The sequence below is a fragment of the Protomyctophum parallelum genome (genome assembly GCF_964188405.1).
Source record: "Protomyctophum parallelum genome assembly, chromosome: 7".
Taxonomy (NCBI): domain Eukaryota; kingdom Metazoa; phylum Chordata; class Actinopteri; order Myctophiformes; family Myctophidae; genus Protomyctophum; species Protomyctophum parallelum.
The window spans coordinates 28796909-28817178 of NC_139705.1; the positions used below are offsets into that span (position 1 = coordinate 28796909).

The 20270-nt window shown below is 44.8% G+C and overlaps 1 protein-coding gene across 1 annotated transcript in view; it reads right to left on the minus strand.

The window, feature by feature from the left end:
• LOC310861273 (uncharacterized protein) overlaps positions 1–20270 on the minus strand; it is a gene marked incomplete at its 3' end in the record, with an annotated part of 46801 nt that overhangs the window by 20671 nt on the left and 5860 nt on the right. The window contains exons 2-7 of the mRNA XM_083768671.1: positions 19331–19385; positions 18641–18731; positions 15109–15324; positions 12568–12812; positions 11687–11836; positions 9750–9932 (exon numbers count right to left, since the gene is read on the minus strand). Of these exons, the coding sequence (XP_083624797.1) occupies positions 9750–9932; positions 11687–11836; positions 12568–12812; positions 15109–15324; positions 18641–18731; positions 19331–19385 (940 nt within the window). The remainder of the gene's footprint in view (positions 1–9749; positions 9933–11686; positions 11837–12567; positions 12813–15108; positions 15325–18640; positions 18732–19330; positions 19386–20270) is intronic.

A 20270-nucleotide genomic window follows, 5' to 3' on the forward strand; every position in this document is an offset into this window, starting at 1 on the left:
ATATATCAGAACGGGTAAGGACTAGTCATACTATAATTAACCAAATGTCTGAGTGTGTGTCTGTGTGTCAGAAACAGTGCCGTAACTCCTTACTGCCTGCACCAATCACTCCCACTTTTCACACAGGCATTGACCATATGAATATGGAGGGCGTAACGAAGCTCTTTTTTCGATTTGACACATTAATGATTATTAATTAATTTATTAGTCAATTACAAACGCACCCGGGCGTAGTACCCTTCACGGCCACAATGGGGGGCAAATATCTCACAACGGGTAAGGACTAGTATATACAAAGATATGTACAAATGTTCAAGATTCTTCAAAAATAACAGCTTTACAAGCTCACAACATGTCACAACGCTATACGTTCTGAGCTTGCAGATCGGCCGATTTCTTATCCAGAACACATTCAGGGGGCGGGCCAACAATAACCTACACAGGTGACACGGAGTACCTACTGTATACTACATGTGTGTGTGCGTGCGTGCGTGCGTGCGTGCGTGCGTGCGTGCGTGTGTGTGTGTGTGTGTTAATGTTTCTCTCGAAACCTGTGGACTACGGAAGTTTTCGACCGGTGTGTTTGCTCAACAGATAAACGTGTATTGAACTGTCCGCATTGCACCGCCCGGGTGTGTCTTTGTGTGTGTGTGTGTGTGTGTGTGTGCGCGCGCATGTTTATCTGTGTATATGTAAATGTGTCTGTGAGTTTCTGTGTGTGTATATTGGTGTATGTGTGTGCTTGTGTGTGCTTGTGTGTGCATGTGTGTGTGCGCATGTGTGTGCATGTGTGCATGTGTGTGTGCGTGCGTGCATGTGTGTGTGTGCGTGCGTGCGTGTGTGCGTCGTGTGTTTAGCAGAGAGGTCATACATATATCAAGGTGTGTGCGTGAGGCGTTCTCAAGCATGGCTGTATAATGTCTCTCGGCTCGGCTCCAAATCTGTCTAAACAACCTCCCAACAGGTGATAAAAGTCTCCTTAATGACATGCTCTCTGATATTATCTGCTCCAGCTGCGTCGGCATCATGAATGACTCATTCTCTTGTTCATCCAATGCTTTGCATCGCTGGGTTTTGCGGGTATTTTGCTGGTATTTGCGGGTTTGGGCTTAGAGCCCAAAACCGCACCGATGATTTGCCATGCATGTGACTGTGTGGGCATCGTGGCACAGTTGGTATAGTGCTGTCGCCTCACAGCTAGAAGGGCCTGGGTTTGATTCACACTGGGGGACGCTGTGGGTGTGTTCTCTCATCTGGGTCATCAGTGCCCATACCCGAGCATACTGTACCTATGTTCTCCCTGTGTCCCCTAGGGTAGGTACCCTCACATGTTCTCCCCGTGTCCCCTAGGGTAGGTACCCTCACATGTTCTCCCCGTGTCCCCTAGGGTAGGTACCCTCACATATTCTCCCCGTGTCCCCTAGGGTAGGTACACTCACTGGCCCTTTCTGAAACCAGTCCCTTGACTTGAAGTGCTCTCGGGAGGTTCCCTCGTCAGGAAGTGCCCCTCCAGCTGAATCAAGTTCCCTTGATTAGAGTGCTGGGTATAAAAAACTGGAAATACACTCGCCCTCCTTGTGCAGAAACAGGAAACAGACACCATTCGTTGCCATGGTTACCATCATGCAATTGTGTTACCTGTTATTTTGTTTGTACAGTTATATTGCATTGCATCGTGTATTGTGTGACATGGATTTCATTAATATGGAAAAAGGAAATACAGCGTGACTGTCAAAAATGACATGTCATAGGCCTATACATCCATGGTGTTTATAAATAAACGTTCTCCCCGTGTCCCCTAGGGTATAGGTACCCTCACATATTCTCCCCGTGTCCCCTACCCCCTTTCTGAAACCAGTTCCTTGCCACTCGCTCTATACACTTGCCCTCGATATGCGCATTCACGCGAGGCTGCGCCATATTAAGTGTCGTCCGAAACCAAGCAGCCTTGAGTGGAAGTCGCTTATAAAGCCCTCAAGAGCGAGTCTGTGCCGATCTAGACTCGATTGCCTTGTGCAGCCCTGCTCTCTGTCGGCATGGAAACCAGAACCTACAAATGTAAGTACCACCACAAATAAATGATAAATAAACTCCTAAACAATCTTCATCTGATGCAGAATAGACAACGCTCCAACTGATGTTCACAAGGGCTCTTTATTTACCCCACCGTGAAAAACTATAAATGAAACCACACAAACAAAACAACTTTTAACAACGCTGTATTTCCTTTTTCCATATTAATGAAATCCACATGTCACACAAACATACACGATGCAATGCAATATAACTGTACAAACAAAATAACAGGTAACACAATTGCATGATGGTAACCATGGCAACGAATGGTGTCTGTTTCCTGTTTCTGCACAAGGAGGGCGAGTGTATTTCAGTTTCTTGTACCCAGCACCCTAATCAAGGGAACTTGATTCAGCTGGAGGGGCACTTCCTGACGAGGCAACCTCCCGAGAGCACTTAAAGTCAAGGGACTGGTTTCAGAATAGGTACCCTCACATGTTCTCCCCGTGTCCCCTAGGGTAGGAACCCTGACATGTTCTCCCCGTGTCCCCTAGGGTACGTACCCTGACATCTTCTCCCCGTGTCCCCTGGGGTAGGTACCCTGCAATGTTCTCTCCGTGTCCCCTATAGGATAGGTACCCTCACAATCTTTTTTAAATAATCCTGGTCTCTAAACTGCCTCCCCCTGGCCAGCCGGGACGCCTGATGGAGGGGAAAGGAACTGGTCGGAATAACGTGTTCCTTCCACGTGCAACCAGGGAGACTCCCCCCCTGTCAGGTGAAAAGAAGCAGCTTGGACTCCTCATGCATAGAAGGAAGTTCGACACCCCTAACATAACCCTAACAGTTCGATACCCCCTACCCCAAACCCAAACGTAACTAACACGTACACGTGCGTAACTGCACGCGGAAGCCACGCATGTGTCTTAACCGGCCATGCATGTGTCTTGACCGGCTACGCATGTATCTTAACCGGCTACGCATGTGTCTTAACCGGCCACGCATGTGTCTTGACCGGCCACGCATGTGTCTTAACCGGCCACGCATGTATCTTAACCGGCTACGCATGTTTCTTAACCGGCCACGCATGTGTCTTGACCGGCCACGCATGTATCTTAACCGGCTACGCATGTTTCTTAACCGGCCACGCATGTGTCTTACGCATGTATCTTAACCGGCTACGCATGTTTCTTAACCGGCCACGCATGTGTCTTAACCGGCCACGCATGTGTCTTAACCGGCCATGCATGTGTCTTGACCGGCCACGCATGTATCTTAACCGGCTACGCATGTGTCTTAACCTTAATGTCGGTGTGTGCGTGTGTGCGTGCTCTCTGCCGTGCCATCACTCCAACCTTTTTATATCGTCACTGCATGACTTAAAGACACCTTGTATCTCCAAGGCTTGTAACTATATACTAAATCATACTGACAACTACAAAAAATTAACTACAGACAGACAGAACTACAATTAAAACTACAATAAGACAGAAGTAGGCGACCTACGAGCCGAGTAATAAGTGAGCTTGGAGAGAGAGAGAGAGAGAGAGAGAGAGAGTAATGGAGGTTCAGGATAAATGTCTTCATTATGTGTGAAGCAACGCTATATTTATTCACCTCATTCATACCGGCTGTTGGCTACCTGTCACACACACACACACACACACACACACACACACACACACACACACACACACACACACACACACACACACACACACACACACACACACACACACACACACACACACACACACACACACACACACACACACACACACACACACACACACAGCATTGGCGGCCGGCCAAGCTAGGTCTTACATAATACCCCCCCCTCCCTCCCCCCCCCCCCTCCCACACTCTTGACTCTGGCCGGCCTTTATAACATGTGCTACTCAGTGCACGCACGCACGCACGCACGCTTACAGCCACACACACACACACACACACACACACACACACACACACACACACACACGCACACACACACACACACACACACACACACACACACAGGAAGGTTGATCATCATCCGATCATTGTCCTTCAGTTTCCCTCCCAGAACAACCCAAAACTAACCAAATGGACCCTTACAGGTTTGTAACTCTGAGAGTGTAACACATGGAACCAAATGGACCCTTACAGGTCTGTAACTCTGAGAGTGTAACACATGGAACCAAGTGGACCCTTACAGGTCTGTAACTCTGAGAGTGTTGGGACCAAATGGACCCTTACAGGTCTGTAACTCTGAGAGTGTAACACATGGGACCAAATGGACCCTTACAGGTCTGTAACTCTGAGAGTGTAACACATGGGACCAAATGGACCCTTACAGGTCTGTAACTCTGAGAGTGTAACACATGGGACCAAATGGACCCTTACAGGCCTGTAACTCTGAGAATTGAACCAGTGAGACTTGCAGCTAAAACGTATAAGTAAGTACACGTGATTACTGTAGCTTCACTAGTTGTCTAGCACATGCAGTTCCCAAACGCTTTCATGTCAAGGACCCCCACATTGACACTAATTGGCCCACGGACCCCCATTTGAAGAGATATGGCAGGGACCCCCATACGAGAAGATTTTTACGGCTCTAGCAGAGATACTCAACCCGTTACATTTCAAGGACCCCCAGTTTGACATGCATTAGTCTACGGACCCCCATTTAATGGCATTACTATCTCTGGGACCCCCAATTTATATTGTAAAATCAATGTTATTTTAACTCATCAGAGAGTGTACAAATGGAACCAAATGGACCTATTAGGGTCCATTTGGTTGCATTTGTACACTCTCTGAGTTACAGACCCATAAGGGTCCATTTGGTTACAAACTATCATTTAGCTGGGGACCCCCTGGAACTCCCTCAGGTACCACTTTGAGAACCACTGGTCTAGAAGAAACACACTAAACAGCTAAAATACCATTTTACATTAAATGTTACAAACCTTTGGATCACACAAAACATACACCTCCGCTCCCCTCTCTCTCTCCTTGATTGGAAAAACACACACCTGTGTCCACTCACTGACTCCTGTTCTCTGAAACTATACCCAATTCCCCACAACTACCAATCACAGTAGGGAAGTCATAATTGACTCACTAATTACATCATCGTTAAATTGTATGCAATTGTATGTAAAAGCACCAGTCAATGCTACAAAATGAAACACAAAAACACAAAATAAAATATCCACCGGGTTACATGGTAGGACAGTGACTCGAATGTGAACATTCAGGATCTGAGTAAAGTTGGGAGGCAGCAACCTCTGGTGGTGAGCAAGTGGAATTGCATGGATGAGACTATAATTATAATCCCATACAGAGAATCAATGGTGTAAACCAGTGGTTCCCAAACCTTTTCATGTCAAGGACCCCCAAATTGACACTAATTAGCCCCGCGAACCCCCATTAGAAAATATATGCCAGGGACCCCCATAAGATTAGATTTGTATGGCTCTAGCAGTGATTCTCAAGCCGTTTAGTTTCAAGGACCCCCTAGTTTGACATGCATATTAATCTACGAACCATTTAATGGCATTTCTATCTCTGAGACCCACAATTCATATCGTAAAATCAATGTTAATTTAACTCTGAGAGTGTACAAATGGAACCAAATGGACCCGTTAGGGTCTATTCGTACATTGAGAGAGTTCCAGGGGGTCCCCAGCTAAATGATAGTTTGGAAAAATGGTTTGTATCTCTGAGTGTACAAATAGACCCTAACGGGTCCATTTGGTTCCATTTGTACACTGGACCCCACCTTGGGAACCACTGGTGTAAAGTAACTAAAGTACGTACTATGAACAGTGGAAAAGGCATGGCACAATAATTGATGCTCAAATGGAGAGGGACGTGCGTAATGCAGCTCTCTTTTGGAGACAAGTGCTGGAAGGTATTGTTAATGTGACACTAACGCTAGCCACTTGCAGCCTTCCATTCTGGGGGCACAGGGAAAGTTTGGCATATCCGGGCAGTGGGAATTTTCTTGAATTTATCCAGCTGCTGGCAAGCTAACACCTTGTGCTGTAAGAGCTGATCAAGCGGCCGGAGCGGCCAATATGAGTGGGTTTATTCTGGTGTCCAGGCTAGAATTAAGGAAAAGGAACCGCTTGCGACATAATGTGCATTGTGCAATAATAATAATAAATAATTTAGGCACACGACCTAAACCTCGTACTCAATGATGCAGTTAAAGACAGTTTTATGATACTATAGGAAATGTGTATACATCTTTTGGCATTAAACGGTGGGCCATGCTGACTGGAATAATTTCCACAAACGATTCATCTCACCCAGGCATCACGTTGAAGCGATTATGCCCTACCTGTTGGTCTTCTAGATATGACTCCCTTGCTGCTATACGCTACAGATATGTGGAAGTGATGGAAGCGCTGACAAAAATATCTCTAATTAGTGCCAAGAAGGACGAGCGTGGAGAAGCAGCGGGATTGAAGAAAACAATGGAATTTTTATTTTTCATTTTTCTAGTGTTCTCCAGACAAAAATATTGGAGAGCGTTAATGCAGTCTCTAAATTTCTCCAAACCAAAGACAACATGGACATGCAGAAGGCCTCAAACTTGCTGGAGAATACGATAAAGGTCTTGTCTGAGTACAGCAATGCTTTTGATGAGGCAAAGACAACAGCACAGACGCTCATGTTTGGGGCTCTGCACCCCATGACCCTCCAGCATGCACGCAACGAGCTATAATTATGAAATGGCAAAACGTCTATCTGACCACTACAACAGGGACCTAGCAAATGACTTTCCCACTCAACTCCTGTCATTCAGGGTCTGTTTTAATGCATCCTTGGCTAAGTACTTCTTTAACGCCTATTTAATGAGATCCCGCACCGCCAGCGACGCCTTTAACGTGTTAATTAGCGCTCTATTTAATGATAAAACTATAAAGCTGGCTTACCGCTAATCAAAGCTCCCCTCGAGCGGCAGCTCCATGTTCGATTGCTTTCCCTTCAGCCTCAATGCATTGACAAAAGAGCAAGGTGCTGGATGAGGCCTTTCTAGGCCTTTTTAAGAGTATTCCATTTCAAATTGCGCTGGATAAATAAAGCTGGCTCAATAGCTCTTCCCCATGACCGCGCATCTAAAATATGAAAGCTTCTAAAGACTCTTAGCGAGTGATTAATCCGATCAGCGCGAGCAGCAGCACCATTATCGTTTTGGGTTACGGAGGAGGCCGTCTTCTTCTACAGCCAATTAGTTCCACACTCACTCCAGAGGGCCACTATAGTTCCACACTCACTCCAGAGGGCCACTATAGTTCCACACTCACTCCAGAGGGCCACTATAGTTCCACACTCACTCCAGGGAGCCAATATAGTTCCACACTCACTCCTGAGGGCCACTATAGTTCCACACTCGCTCCAGAGGGCCACTTCTATGGTTATATTTGTTTATAATTGTTCAGTTATTAATCTGGTCTCAGATTCTCTTCCATTCGTAAAGTATTGTCATCATTTTTGGAATGGGTACGGGTTAAGTGGAATTTTTTTTACGGGCGCTTAACCCTCCAATGCATGGTTTTCCGAAATTACGGCACAGGCCAGCCAAGTCTATGGACTTTAATGTTTGTTTAGAGCCTAATTATAAATGTCCCGTCCCAGCCAAGTCTATGGACTTTATTGTCTGTTATGGGAAAATTATGATGTAATTTGTGCCAGCAAAATCTATGGACATTAGTTTCTGTTTAGGGTACATTATGATGTCATTCGTGCCAGCCAAGTCTATATGGAGTTTGTTTAGGGCAGTAAATGACGTAATCTAGCTGATATAAATACATATTGCAATACATTTATTAAAATTTTAATTTTTTCATGGTCATGAGAACATCAACATGCCTCCAAAGATCTGCGTCTGTCACTTCACACAAGTGTGATTTTTTTGACAGTTTGAGTGAAGTTTCTCAGTCAAAGTGTGTAGGAGTAGATATCTGTGCTAAAGTTTCTCAGTCAAAGTGTGTAGGAGTAGATATCTGTGCTACAGTTTCTCAGTCAAAGTGTGTAGGAGTAGATATCTGTGCTAAAGTTTGTGTGTGTTGTCACTGATAGGTGCCCCCCCCCCCAGGCCGTAGGAGTATGTACAGTGACAAATATCCCCGCTCTCCTTTTTTATTTGAATCCTGAAAAGAAAGTTTTGGACATAGGCCTACAAGGTTTCCTCCTGACAGAGACGACAGATAAGTGTTCTACCAACTTAACTGTATACCAGGAAGCACAGCTGCAAAGAGAAGACCTCTTAGATTCTTAGAGTTCTTCTCTGTCTCGTACAAGAGTGTAGCTGGTTCACACACCACTCAAAACTGTAATATACCAACAGTACCAATAGTCTGAATGAACAGGGGTTTAAAGACAGTCAAAGGGTGAAGATGAAAACAGCTGCAGCACAAATTGGCCTCATTAAGGCATGCATGGCACAGTTTGTGTCGCGTCATGTGATTTCGCACGAGAAGATATAAGATGGTGCACGACAGACAGACAGACAGACAGACAGACAGACAGACAGACAGACAGACAGACAGACAGACAGACAGACAGACAGACAGACAGACAGACAGACAGGTGATGTTGTGTTGGACCGTTTGCAAAGCAGGACGACCAAAGCGATCCTCTCATGCTGCTGTAGCAGCGAGGAACAAACTGTATTCATTTGGAGGCTTCTGTAATGGTCAACCCTTCGAGAAAAGATTGAAGATTATGGATGTCCATGTATTAAACACAGTGCCTTTATGCTGGAAGAAGTTACCTCCAGTAGAACCTGGAAGAGGAGACGATCACCTTGAGGTTCCCTCCATGCGCTACGGCCACACAGCTGTACTGATAGAATATACAGTCTACTTCTGGGGAGGATATATGTACAATGTTCTTTATGCATTTGATGTCGACGCACACAGATGGTTCAAACCACAGGTTTATGGGACTGTTCCAGAGGAGAGTTGCCGCCACTCTGCCTGTGTCTTGGGGAAGGCCATGTTTATCCATGGAGGACGCAACTGCGGATGCATTAATGACACCTACAAGTTGGACACTAGCACAATGGTCTGGTCTGTAATCAACACCAAAGGAACTCCACCACCTAAATCAATTGGTCACTCTGCTACCATCATCGGGACTAAGATATTCGTATTTGGGGGATATGGGTATATGCACATCACCACCATCAGGGTGTTTGACACAGAGACCACCACTGGCTGCTCTCCTTCTACACAGCTTCTTCCAGAAGGACTTTGGTTTCATTCAGCCTTTACCTACAATGGAGAGCTAGCTGTACATGGTGGTGAACAAATGCGTCAGAGCTTCAATGATCTGTGGAAATTCAGTCCAGAGATGTTCTCCTGGAAGAAGGTTGAGCCCAAGGGTAAAGGACCAGGTCCAATGCACAGCATTTGCTGTTCCATGGTGGGAGATCATATCATCCTCTTTGGAGGATACAAAGACAGAGTCTCCACACCCACTGATGACCTGTACATCGTAGACTTTAGTTCTAGCCTGAAGACCTTATGTAAGCTAGCAGTTATTCAGTACGGTCTGGATCAGTCTGAACTCCCACACAACAGGTGGGAACTGGTAGACATGACAACCACCAACAACAACAGAATAAACAACATGAGTGTGCTCACTGCCAATGAGCTCACTAAAATAAGGTAAAAGCACACAGGTGTGAATTGAGCGGTGCTGTGTGTGTGTATGAGGTGAAACAGCTGGTTTACCTTGGGGAACGAGGACAGGTGAAACAGCTCAGGCGGTTTCCGCGGGAACTCCGGACCGCGAAGAAGGGGCGGAGGAGGAGGAGGCGGGGCCGAGGGCGAGTCACCGACACTCGATTGGCTGTCGGACTGGCTGTCCATGCCGCTGTTCTCCTTCTTATTGGCCGACTTGTCCACCTTCAGAGACCAATGGCAGGACTATGCTTTATTGAAAGAAATCCGGCAGTGAACAGGATAAAAAAAAAGTCTACGTGTTGACTCCCGCCGTGTGGCCACAAACGGTATTGCTTGAGTGCCGGCGGATACAGGGAGATTTTACTATGACGCACTTCCATTTTTTTGTTTCGCCAAAAAGCCTAAAAAGAAGAAGCTAATGTTAGTGTAAAAATATAGGGACTCGCCCCCTCTAACAGCTAAATCGCTGTTCATTTTCCTCATAGACTTTTCAAAAAGTTTTTATTTAAAGACGTTTACGCCACGGACAAAGCCAACTCTTGTTGTGACAAATCATGACAACAAACACAATGTTTTGGGCCAAAAAATAATTAGAAAGTATAAGAAAACGGCAAGTTACAACACTTATTTTGTTGTTTTTCTTCTTTGTAATTATTTGTTTGGTCCAAAATATTGTGTTTGTTGTCATAATTTTTTCACGACAAGAGTTGGCTTTGTACGACGCTTATAACGTCTTTAAATATAACGTCTCGAAATGTCTATGGGAAAAATGCATTGGGAATTATTTCCTGGGCCTGGCGTCGTCATGAAAGGGGGCGGGACTGCGACGCTCTATAGGGTCCATAAAATGGATGAATTGGTGTGTTTTGTTTACCATAAAATGGATGAATAGGTGTGTTTGTTTTTACCATAAAATGGATGAATAGGTGTGGGGGTTTTTTCACCATAAAATGGATGAATAGGTGTGTGTTTGTTTTTTTACCATAAAATGGATGAATAGGTGTGTTTTTACCATAAAATGGATGAATAGATGTGTGTTTACCATAAAATGGATGCATAGGTGTGTGTTTACCATAAAATGGATGCATAGGTGTGTGTTTACCATAAAATGGATGAATAGATGTGTGTTTACCATAAAATGGATGCATAGGTGTGTGTTTACCATAAAATGGATGAATAGGTGTGTGTTTACCATAAAATGGATGCATAGGTGTGTGTTTACCATAAAATGGATGCATAGGTGTGTGTTTACCATAAAATGGATGAATAGGTGTGTGTTTACCATAAAATGGATGAATAGATGTGTGTTTACCATAAAATGGATGAATAGATGTGTGTTTACCATAAAATGGATGCATAGGTGTGTGTTTACCATCAAATGGATGCATAGGTGTGTGTTTACCATAAAATGGATGAATAGATGTGTGTTTACCATAAAATGGATGAATAGGTGTGTGTTTACCATAAAATGGATGCATAGATGTGTGTTTACCATAAAATGGATGAATAGGTGTGTGTTTACCATAAAATGGATGAATAGGTTTGTTTTTACCATAAAATTGATGAATAGGTTTGTTTTTACCATAAAATGGATGAATAGGTGTGTTTTCTTTTACCATAAAATGGATGAATAGGTGTGTTTTACCATAAAATGGATGAATAGGTGTGGGGTTTTTTTTACCATAAAATGGATGAAAAGGTGTGTTTTACCATAAAATGGATGAATAGCTGTGTGTTCACCATCAAATGGATGAATAGGTGTGTTTTTACCATAAAATGGATGAATAGGTGTGAATATGTAAATTTTTGTACGATTTCAGTTCTGACATTTATTTCAGACATGTTCTAGTATGTGAAGAGTCTGCCTGTGCTATTAAGCTTTTCTCCTCTGGTGAAAAGCTGTAGTTTGCGCGATGGCAGGCTCTCATTCAAATCTGGTCACGAATGGATGAATAGGTGAATGAATAGGTGTGTGTGTTTTTTACCTTGCGGACAGAGGCGTACTCTGCTGTAGCTGCTGGATCCTGATTGGTCAGAGACTGGAGCGAGGACAGAGGCGACCTGGTGACCTTGTTGGTGAACCCGTTGACCCCGTGACCTCCTCGGCCCCTGAGGGCCCCGTTCCCCTTGCCAAGCTGTTGGACGTGTGTTGCACACGCACACGCGCACACACACACACACACACACACACACACACACACACACACACACACACACACACACACAGTTACATTTTGTAACCGAGGATCATATCGAGCTTGAGAGATATGTTTCAGTGTCAAAAGAAGACCTTGGTAACTTAGAAAGGTCTAGGAATGAAGTCAGTATACAGTGAAGTCAACTACTTGGGCAAAGAAAATAGTCCGATCTACAAGTTCACAATGCGTCGCCACCACAGCGTAAGCTTGTAGATCAGTTATTTTGGCCATGTGACGTGGTCGTACGACGGAGCATATGTTGAATTCCTCCTACTGTACTGCACAGGGCCGGCTTTGGACAGCTCAGCTGTGTTGACGAGACGGAGCCCATTTTTTCCATATTCTAGAAATGTCTTCTAAATCATGAGTTGTGTTTCTATGTCAGTTCTCAAACTATTTCATGTCACGGACGCCCAGAATTATATGTATTTGGCTGTGGACCCCCATCTGAAAATTGTTCCAGGGCCCCTCAGAAGCAAAGATTTGAGTTAAAAACGTTTGCTCTGAAAGAATATATATTCAAAGATTTGCGCCACATTTTCACAATTTTTCAATAGCTAAAGTAGAACAGAATGCTTAAAACACCAAAAGGGGTTCCCGCCCAGAAAGGCTTAATTCAACCACAGAGTTTATTTAAATTGTAGTTTTTATTTTGGATGCACACGTACGTTTCCGTTGGCATTCCCAGCGGCGTTGCGGGTGGGGCTGTGCAGGGCGTCGCCCTGGGGGGGGCTGTGGGCGGTCCTGGCGGTGTTGGGGGGCGTGGCCTCACCCCCGCGGAGCACCACCATCTCGTACAGGCCGTCGTCTCCACCGCAGTGGGACAACGAGGAGGAGGCAGGGTTGTTCCGTAGCCCCACCTCCGTGTAGGTGTGGTCTCTGGTGTCTCCGCCCCTTTCTCCCTCGCCTAGGGCTGTCGCCATGTCGTGACATCACAGGTGATTGGTTGATTTGTTTGTCATACATATTGATTGTGATCATTGAGAAATGTGGCATTTCTGTTCATGTCATGTAGCTGTTTTCTTTCACACAGATCAATGGAAATCTGCACAAAGAATTGCCTTAAATATTTTTGGGGGTCTGAGCACTCCAGACAGTTTTTAAGTTTCTTGATTCATTATTTAGATATTTGATATTAACCCATTTAGACCTAAGTTCGATTCTAAAAATGTCTTCAAATGTCTTCACAGTTTTCTGAAAAACCTCATGTTTCTATGTCAGTGGTTCTCAAACACTATCATGTCAAGGACCCCAAAAGATATCTGTATTTGGCCGCAGACCCCCATCTGAAAATATGTTGTGACCGCCCCAGAAGCAAAGATTTGAGTTTAAAAATGTTCTGAAAAAATATATATTCAAAGATTTGCAACATTGTCATGATTTTTCTAAAATAGTGCCAGTGTTGCCATGTCTTCTTATGTCCTTGTTTTTTTTCTGTAAAGTTTGCTTGTAAATAAATTATTGGTAGTTGCTGGTTGTGGTTTTTTTGGGCTTGTTTCTAAAGTGTACAGTAGTTGCTCAATTTAGCTTGTTGTTGTTTAAATCAGTGGTTCCCACATTTCTTCACGTCAAGAAACTCCAGATTAATGTAATTGTCCATGGACATCCACCTGGAAAAATGTGGTGCCATTTTTGTTACAATGTAAAATAAAAATATATATGCAAAATATTTCTATATTCTCAATATTTGTTTAAATAACAGATGTACAACCTCACAGTGTGTCGCTGTGACTTGTAGATCTGCTATTTTCATGTGTGCTTGTTTTCATAGACCTGTTATGCACACACAAAACGCAAAGACTTATGGGCCATAGAAAACAGGTCAATACAAACCCATTCTAACTTGAAACTTTTAACCATGTTAGATTAATAGAAGAAAAAAATGTCTTTGGTTGTGGTGACTAATACACACGTAAAGAACAAATGTTCTGTGCTCTACCTGTGTTTGATGGCCGCCTCAATGCTTTTCCAATGAGTCACATGGTTTGACCAAACATTTGTGTATGATGGGGGGAGGGGGCAGCAATCAGCCATCAAAACACAAAATGTTTGGTCAAACCATGTGACTCTCACTGGACAAGCATTCATTCATTCATTCATTCATTTTGTGAATCGTTAATTTTGTTTATTCTCAAAATTACACTGATGTGGTAAATTTCAATGTAGTTTGCAGGTCATTCCATGTATTAGGGCCACAGAAGCCAAAAGCAGATCTACCAAGTTCAGAGCTAACTTTTGGTACCTTGAATTTGGGGAAACCACTTGACCGGGTGTGGTAGGGCACAGAGTCCCACTTCAGAAAATATGAGATGTATTTAGGACAATCTCCAAGCATGGCTTTATACAAGGACAGGTGCCAATGCAGTTATTCATTTTTTTATTACATTTTTATCCCACGATTTTGCAACCCAGTTTTCTTTTCACCCAGTGCCAATTATCCAATGTAATCCTGGGCGCTACACTTCCTCTGCCAACCTGGGGGGGGCAGCGGACTGACCTCATGCCTCCTTCTATGCATGAGGAGTCCAAGCTGCTTCTTTTCACCTGACAGAGGGGAATTTCCCCGGCCGGACGTAGCGCGTGGAAGGGACACGTTATTCCGACCAGTTCCTTTCCCCTCCATCAGGCGCCCCGGCTGGCCAGGGGGAGGTAGTTTTAGAGACCAGGATTACTGCATGTTTTTGTGAGGGTATCTACCCTAGGGGACACGGGGAGAACATGCAAACTCCACACAGAAAGGCCCTTTCGCCAACCCCCGCCTCGGGTATGGGCACTGATGACGCGGAGGAGGGAACACGCCGCCAGTGCCCACAGCGTCCCCAGCGGGAATCGAACCCAGGACCTTCTAGCTGTGAGGCGACAGCACTACCAACTGTGCCACCGTGCCCCCCTGCCAATGCAGTTCTTGTCTCTCTGTCAGGGAGGACCATCCAACCACCATAAAATACTGTACAATGGTGAGTACCATAGCTATCATCTGTCAGGGAGGACCATCCAACCACCATATTAAGATATAATGGTGAGTACCATAGCTATCATCGATGAGTGATAAACAGAGTCTAGGGATTTAAGAGTGGATGCTGCTGCATGTCTATAGATTATATCTCCATAATCCAAGAAAGACAGGAACACCGCCTCATTGAGGCGGCAATGCTTTACGCGTGTGTGAGGCCTAACATTCTCTGCACATCCCTGGTAATAGTCCTCACCTCCCACCGTTGTGGTGGGCCCCGGGCCACCGTGGTCCGGCCCCTGATCCACTCCCTGGCCGGCGGGCACCAGGTCAGGCCCCTGGCCTCCGGGGCCCGTGGGGCTGGTGGGGATCTGGGGCAGCTGGCGGCCGTGCAGGCTCCTCAGGTCTGGCTGGGAGCGACGGCTGTGGAGCAGCAGCAGGTCCATGCTGGCTGGGCGGTTTTTATGGACCCCTGGGTGGTGGACGGAGAGGGAGAGAGAGAGGGAGCAGTGGCAATTTATTTGAAATGTAGTTGGGTAGGGTAGGGTAGGTACCCTCACAAAAAACATGCAGTCGGCTAATCCTGGTCTCTATACTGCCTCTATACTGCCAGGGGCAGCGGTGGCCGAACGGTTTGCGGAGCGGTCTTGATATCGGAAGGTCTTTAGTTCGTATCCCCGGACGGACACGTTAAAATTACCACCGCTGAAGTGCCCTTGAGCAAGGCATTGAACCCCTACCATGAAATGTTCTATGAGCAGGGCCTGGCTGTAAACAAGTTCTTGAGCTTAGTCCAGTTACCCTGAGTAAATATAGTAACTTTGCTTTGCCAGCCTGATGGAGGGGAAAGGTAATGGTTGGAATAATGTGTTCCTTCCAACCCGGGGAAACTCCCCACTGTCAGGTAAAAAGAAGCAGCTTGGAATCCTCATGCATTGAAGGAAGCATGAGGTCAGTCCGTTGCTCTCCCCAGGTTGGCAGAGGGAGTGTAGACCCCGGGATTACACTAGACAATTAGCCCTTCGCTAAACCCCACCCCAAACGTTGTTATGCAGGTCAAGCTTTCGTCACCTCATAGCTATTTTGCATGGCTGTGTTGTTGAACACATACACAGCTTAATGTCGAGAAAGTAACACGGCTCACGACACGCTCTTGCTACTGAAATTATCGATTATTTATATGGAGAAATTATGTCATTTAACTTGCCCTGTCCAGTGTTGTTTTTGTCGACTAAAACTAAGACGAAAAATGTCCGTCGACTACCTTTTTTCACTGACGAAAACTAAATGGAAACTAAATGAAAACTAAGCTATGATGACTAAGACTAAATGTATTGACAATTTCGTCAATGGACAAGAGATCCAGTAAGTCACTTTACACTTGGTTGCAGCAATTTAAATTACATTTACCATGATCCACAATTTATATAATACTCTATTTTGAATATGCTATTTGAATGAACATGAAAAAGGAAGGATCATAAAAGGATCATAAAAAACCTTGAACGGTTACTTTTGCAATTTATTTTGGGCCACGCCTCTTTTTAGCTTAGATCGACTGGCCTAATACTATAGAGCATGTCTGAAATAAGTGTCAGAGCTGAAATCGACATGTAAATATGAAATAAATGCTTAAACATGTAGCTAGGTGTAATGTTAGAGTCCACAGAAGTGAACCTTTCAGGCCTGTTTTCTCAACTTGCTGTTTCTCCGCAAGACATAACTCTATGACGCATGCACTGTCTATGTGACAGACAATGGCGGGTGTGCGTGCTGATGGTGGAGGCTCTACTTGCCCTCGCTCAAAACCCGATATATACAAAACGGAGGATGGAAAGGTGATTGTGGAAGACGAACTTTTAAATTTTATTGCGGTAAAAATGAAGACACTGAGTCGTGATGAAATTGTGATGCTGACAACAAACAACTTTTCATCCCAGTGGATTGAGGAATCCAAGCGGTTGCTGTTTGAGCTCTGCCCAAATCCCAACTCACGTAATGTCATGCACAAAGGCCCACAGAAGGACATAAAAAACGTCAAGGCCTGTTTGAAAGCTTTCAATGAGCTCTTTCAATGAGCTTTCAAATATTCCCCGGTTTGTCTCACACTACCTGGATGAGCTACCACCTGTGTGGTTCGGCAATATGGACGCCTCGGCGCTGCTAAGCAGAAAGGAGCAGCTGAGCCATGAAGTTTCTGGTCTGAGGAGGTCACTCGAAACACAGACAGATGTGAGCGTGAACCTCAGTGCTATTGTTGCGGCCCTAGATCGCCGTGTGACAGCTACGGGAAAACACCGTCTTCAGAGCGAGAACCCCCGGTCCGTTGTCAGTGTCACTGACAGCAGGGCTGTCACTGCACAGGAGGGGGAGGGGGGGCTAACAGCCCCTGAGCTAACGTCTACCGCCAGGGAGCTACGGCTCGTTGTCCCGGCGGGTTTGGGCTCTGGTGGAACCCCCAGTACCTCACGAGTGGGGGGCATTCATTCAGGGCTCGCGGATGGCGATCAACATGAGGAAGTGGTGGATGTGACAGGTGTCATTACAACTGCATTACCACGTTCGCAACTACAGTCCCAACAGTGGAGCGTTGTCGTGAAGTATTGTATGTAGTCATAGCACGCCATAGTACACATATATAGCATAGTAGTAAAGATGTATAGTTTATATGTATAGTGTATGTATAGTTTCACTATATAAATATTCCACTGTTACTTTCTTAGCTTACGCATGTTTCATGATAAATGCTTTTTATGTGATGTATTCCCATGCTTTGTTCTTGCTTAAATGTAAGTCGCTCTGGATTAAGAGCGTCTGCTAAATGCCTAAATTGTAAATTGTAAATTGTAAATTGTAAGGAAGGGTGCAAGAAGCCGGTGTCAACAGCAGCGCGACACAATCACAACAAGCAAGCAAACCTGAAACGTGAGCAGAAGAACCCTGGCATAGTTGGCACGGGCACGGGCACGGAAAGCAACATCGCAGTGGTGACAACCAAACTGGTGAGTGTGTTTGCTACTCGATTCTCCCCTCTTCTGGATGCGGATACTATACGTGATTATCTAGCAGAGAAACTGGATAATAAGACAATGACATGCCGCAAAATCGAGTCACCCCACAGCCGAATGTAATAGTGTTGAGGAAATGTTTGATCCCAAACTGTGGCCAGCTGGGATTTATGTCCGCCGCTATTATGAGGCTTTTGGGCTAAAGTCTAATAGCAGCGAGGGGGGAGCGATATACCTGCTGCTCGGAATGAGAGTCAATCTGCGACTGCATAGTCACTGTGACACGTATCAATCACTATGAACATGAACATCAGTGTTGTATCCTACAATGCGCGAGGGCTGCGTGTTGGCCACAGTGAAACGGATAAATCACGGCGTATTGTTGTGGACAAACACATTTTGTGTGTCCAGGAGACATTTCTGGCTAAACAAGATCTGGAAGGTCTAAACTCTATCCATAAGGACTTTCACTGGGCGGGGGAATCCACCCCTCTGTCTGTATGTTCGAAACTGAATATGATGGAACTCTTTTTATTATATATTTCTTTCTATTTTATTATTCTCTTTATCTATTGTGTTGTTGTTCTGTACTGTGATATGGATTCCCCTGAGTCTGCAATAAATAATCAATCAATCTATAAGCCATATCTCCAAAACTGGTGGGTCAAACTGAACAACCAATATGTCAATTTGAAGCTATGATTCCCTGCTTTCACAGGACAGACGGTAAACCAGTGTGTCTGTGGTGAACGTTACCGACGGTCGGTCAGTGACGCTTACCGTTTCCGTTGCACGGCAGACGGTTGATCTCATGAAGCCTGGTGTCAGATTTACTCATGGAGTTCAGCTTCGGATGTCTCAGGGTGCCTTGCTGAAATATAAAAATAAGATATTATATCTTAGCATGTCTCAGGGTGCCTTGCTGAAATATAAAAATAAGATATTATATCTTAGCATGTCTCAGGGTGCCTTGCTGAAATATAAAAATAAATATTATATCTTAGCATGTCAGTCTCAGGGTGCCTTGCTGAAATATAAAAATAGGATATTATATCTTAGCATGTCTCAGGGTGCCTTGCTGAAATATAAAATAAGATATTATATCTTAGCATGTCTCAGGGTGCCTTGCTGAAATATAAAAATAAGATATTAAATCTTAGGATGTTGCAGGGTGCCTTGCTGTGGAAAGCAAAGGTACGCATAAATAGAGAATAAAAAAGCTTCTAGATCTGTCCAATGCAAAGGTGCACACACATATACAGTATATGAATGCTTAATATAGACCAGTCTTATAGACCATGCGTATACAGTAGCATGCAAATGTAATGTAGGCCTACGTGTGCTTATTGACCGGCAAAAAAAAAAGGGATGCGCACGCATGCACGCACGGACGCACGCACGCACGCATGCAGAGAGAGAGAGAGAGAGAGAGAGAGGTAGAGAGACATTAGGAATGAACTGATATCTCACCATATTAACAGATGTGCCCTTCTCCCCGGCGGGGGGGTGTTTGCTCTTGCTCTTTCTGAGGAGGACGAGACGGGAAGGTCAAAGGTCAGTAGAACACGCACACGCGCACACACACACACACACACACACACACACACACACACACACACACACACACACACACACACACACACACACACACACACACATCCATAATATCAACAGTGTGTTGTCAGGACATTGAGGACAGAGATCTGTGGTTTGATAAGAATTCCTACAAACGAGAGAGCATGACGTGTTCACGGGAAATCAAAACACAAACACAAGGCCAAAAAAACAATGTTCAAAGTGGCCACCAGAGGGGGCACCACCACACAAACCCAAACCATGACAGTGAGGGCCCTAAACAGAGAATACACAGTGGCAGAATACCTGAGCACCGTGACCGACCCAAAACAAAGAAAAATCTTAACTAGGTACAGACTCAGTGAGCACAGTCTCGCGATCGAGAAAGGCCGTCATAGGCAGACCTGTATCCCGAGAGAAGACAGACTATGCACCCACTGCACACTAAATGAAGTGGAAACCGAGCTACTCTTCCTAACCATCTGTCCATTGTACCAAGACATCAGAGACACATACTCCCCACAGATTACAACCACACACAGAGATTTTGAAAACATGACCAATGACAAAAAACTCCCATATCTGCTGGGCGAAGTACAACAATGTGCAAACACAGCAGCAAGATTTGTGAGCTGCTGTGATAGAAGGATATCAAATGGAACACAACCACCCTAAAGACTAATCATTGTGTATATTCCTGCACTATACCTGCATCGAGTGATCTTGGTACATAGAAGTTGATCTATTGAAGATCCTGACCTTCAAAGTACATACTTTTTGTTTTGATTGTATTGCTGTATTGTTGTATTGTTCTTTCTGCTTTTGCAATGTAAAC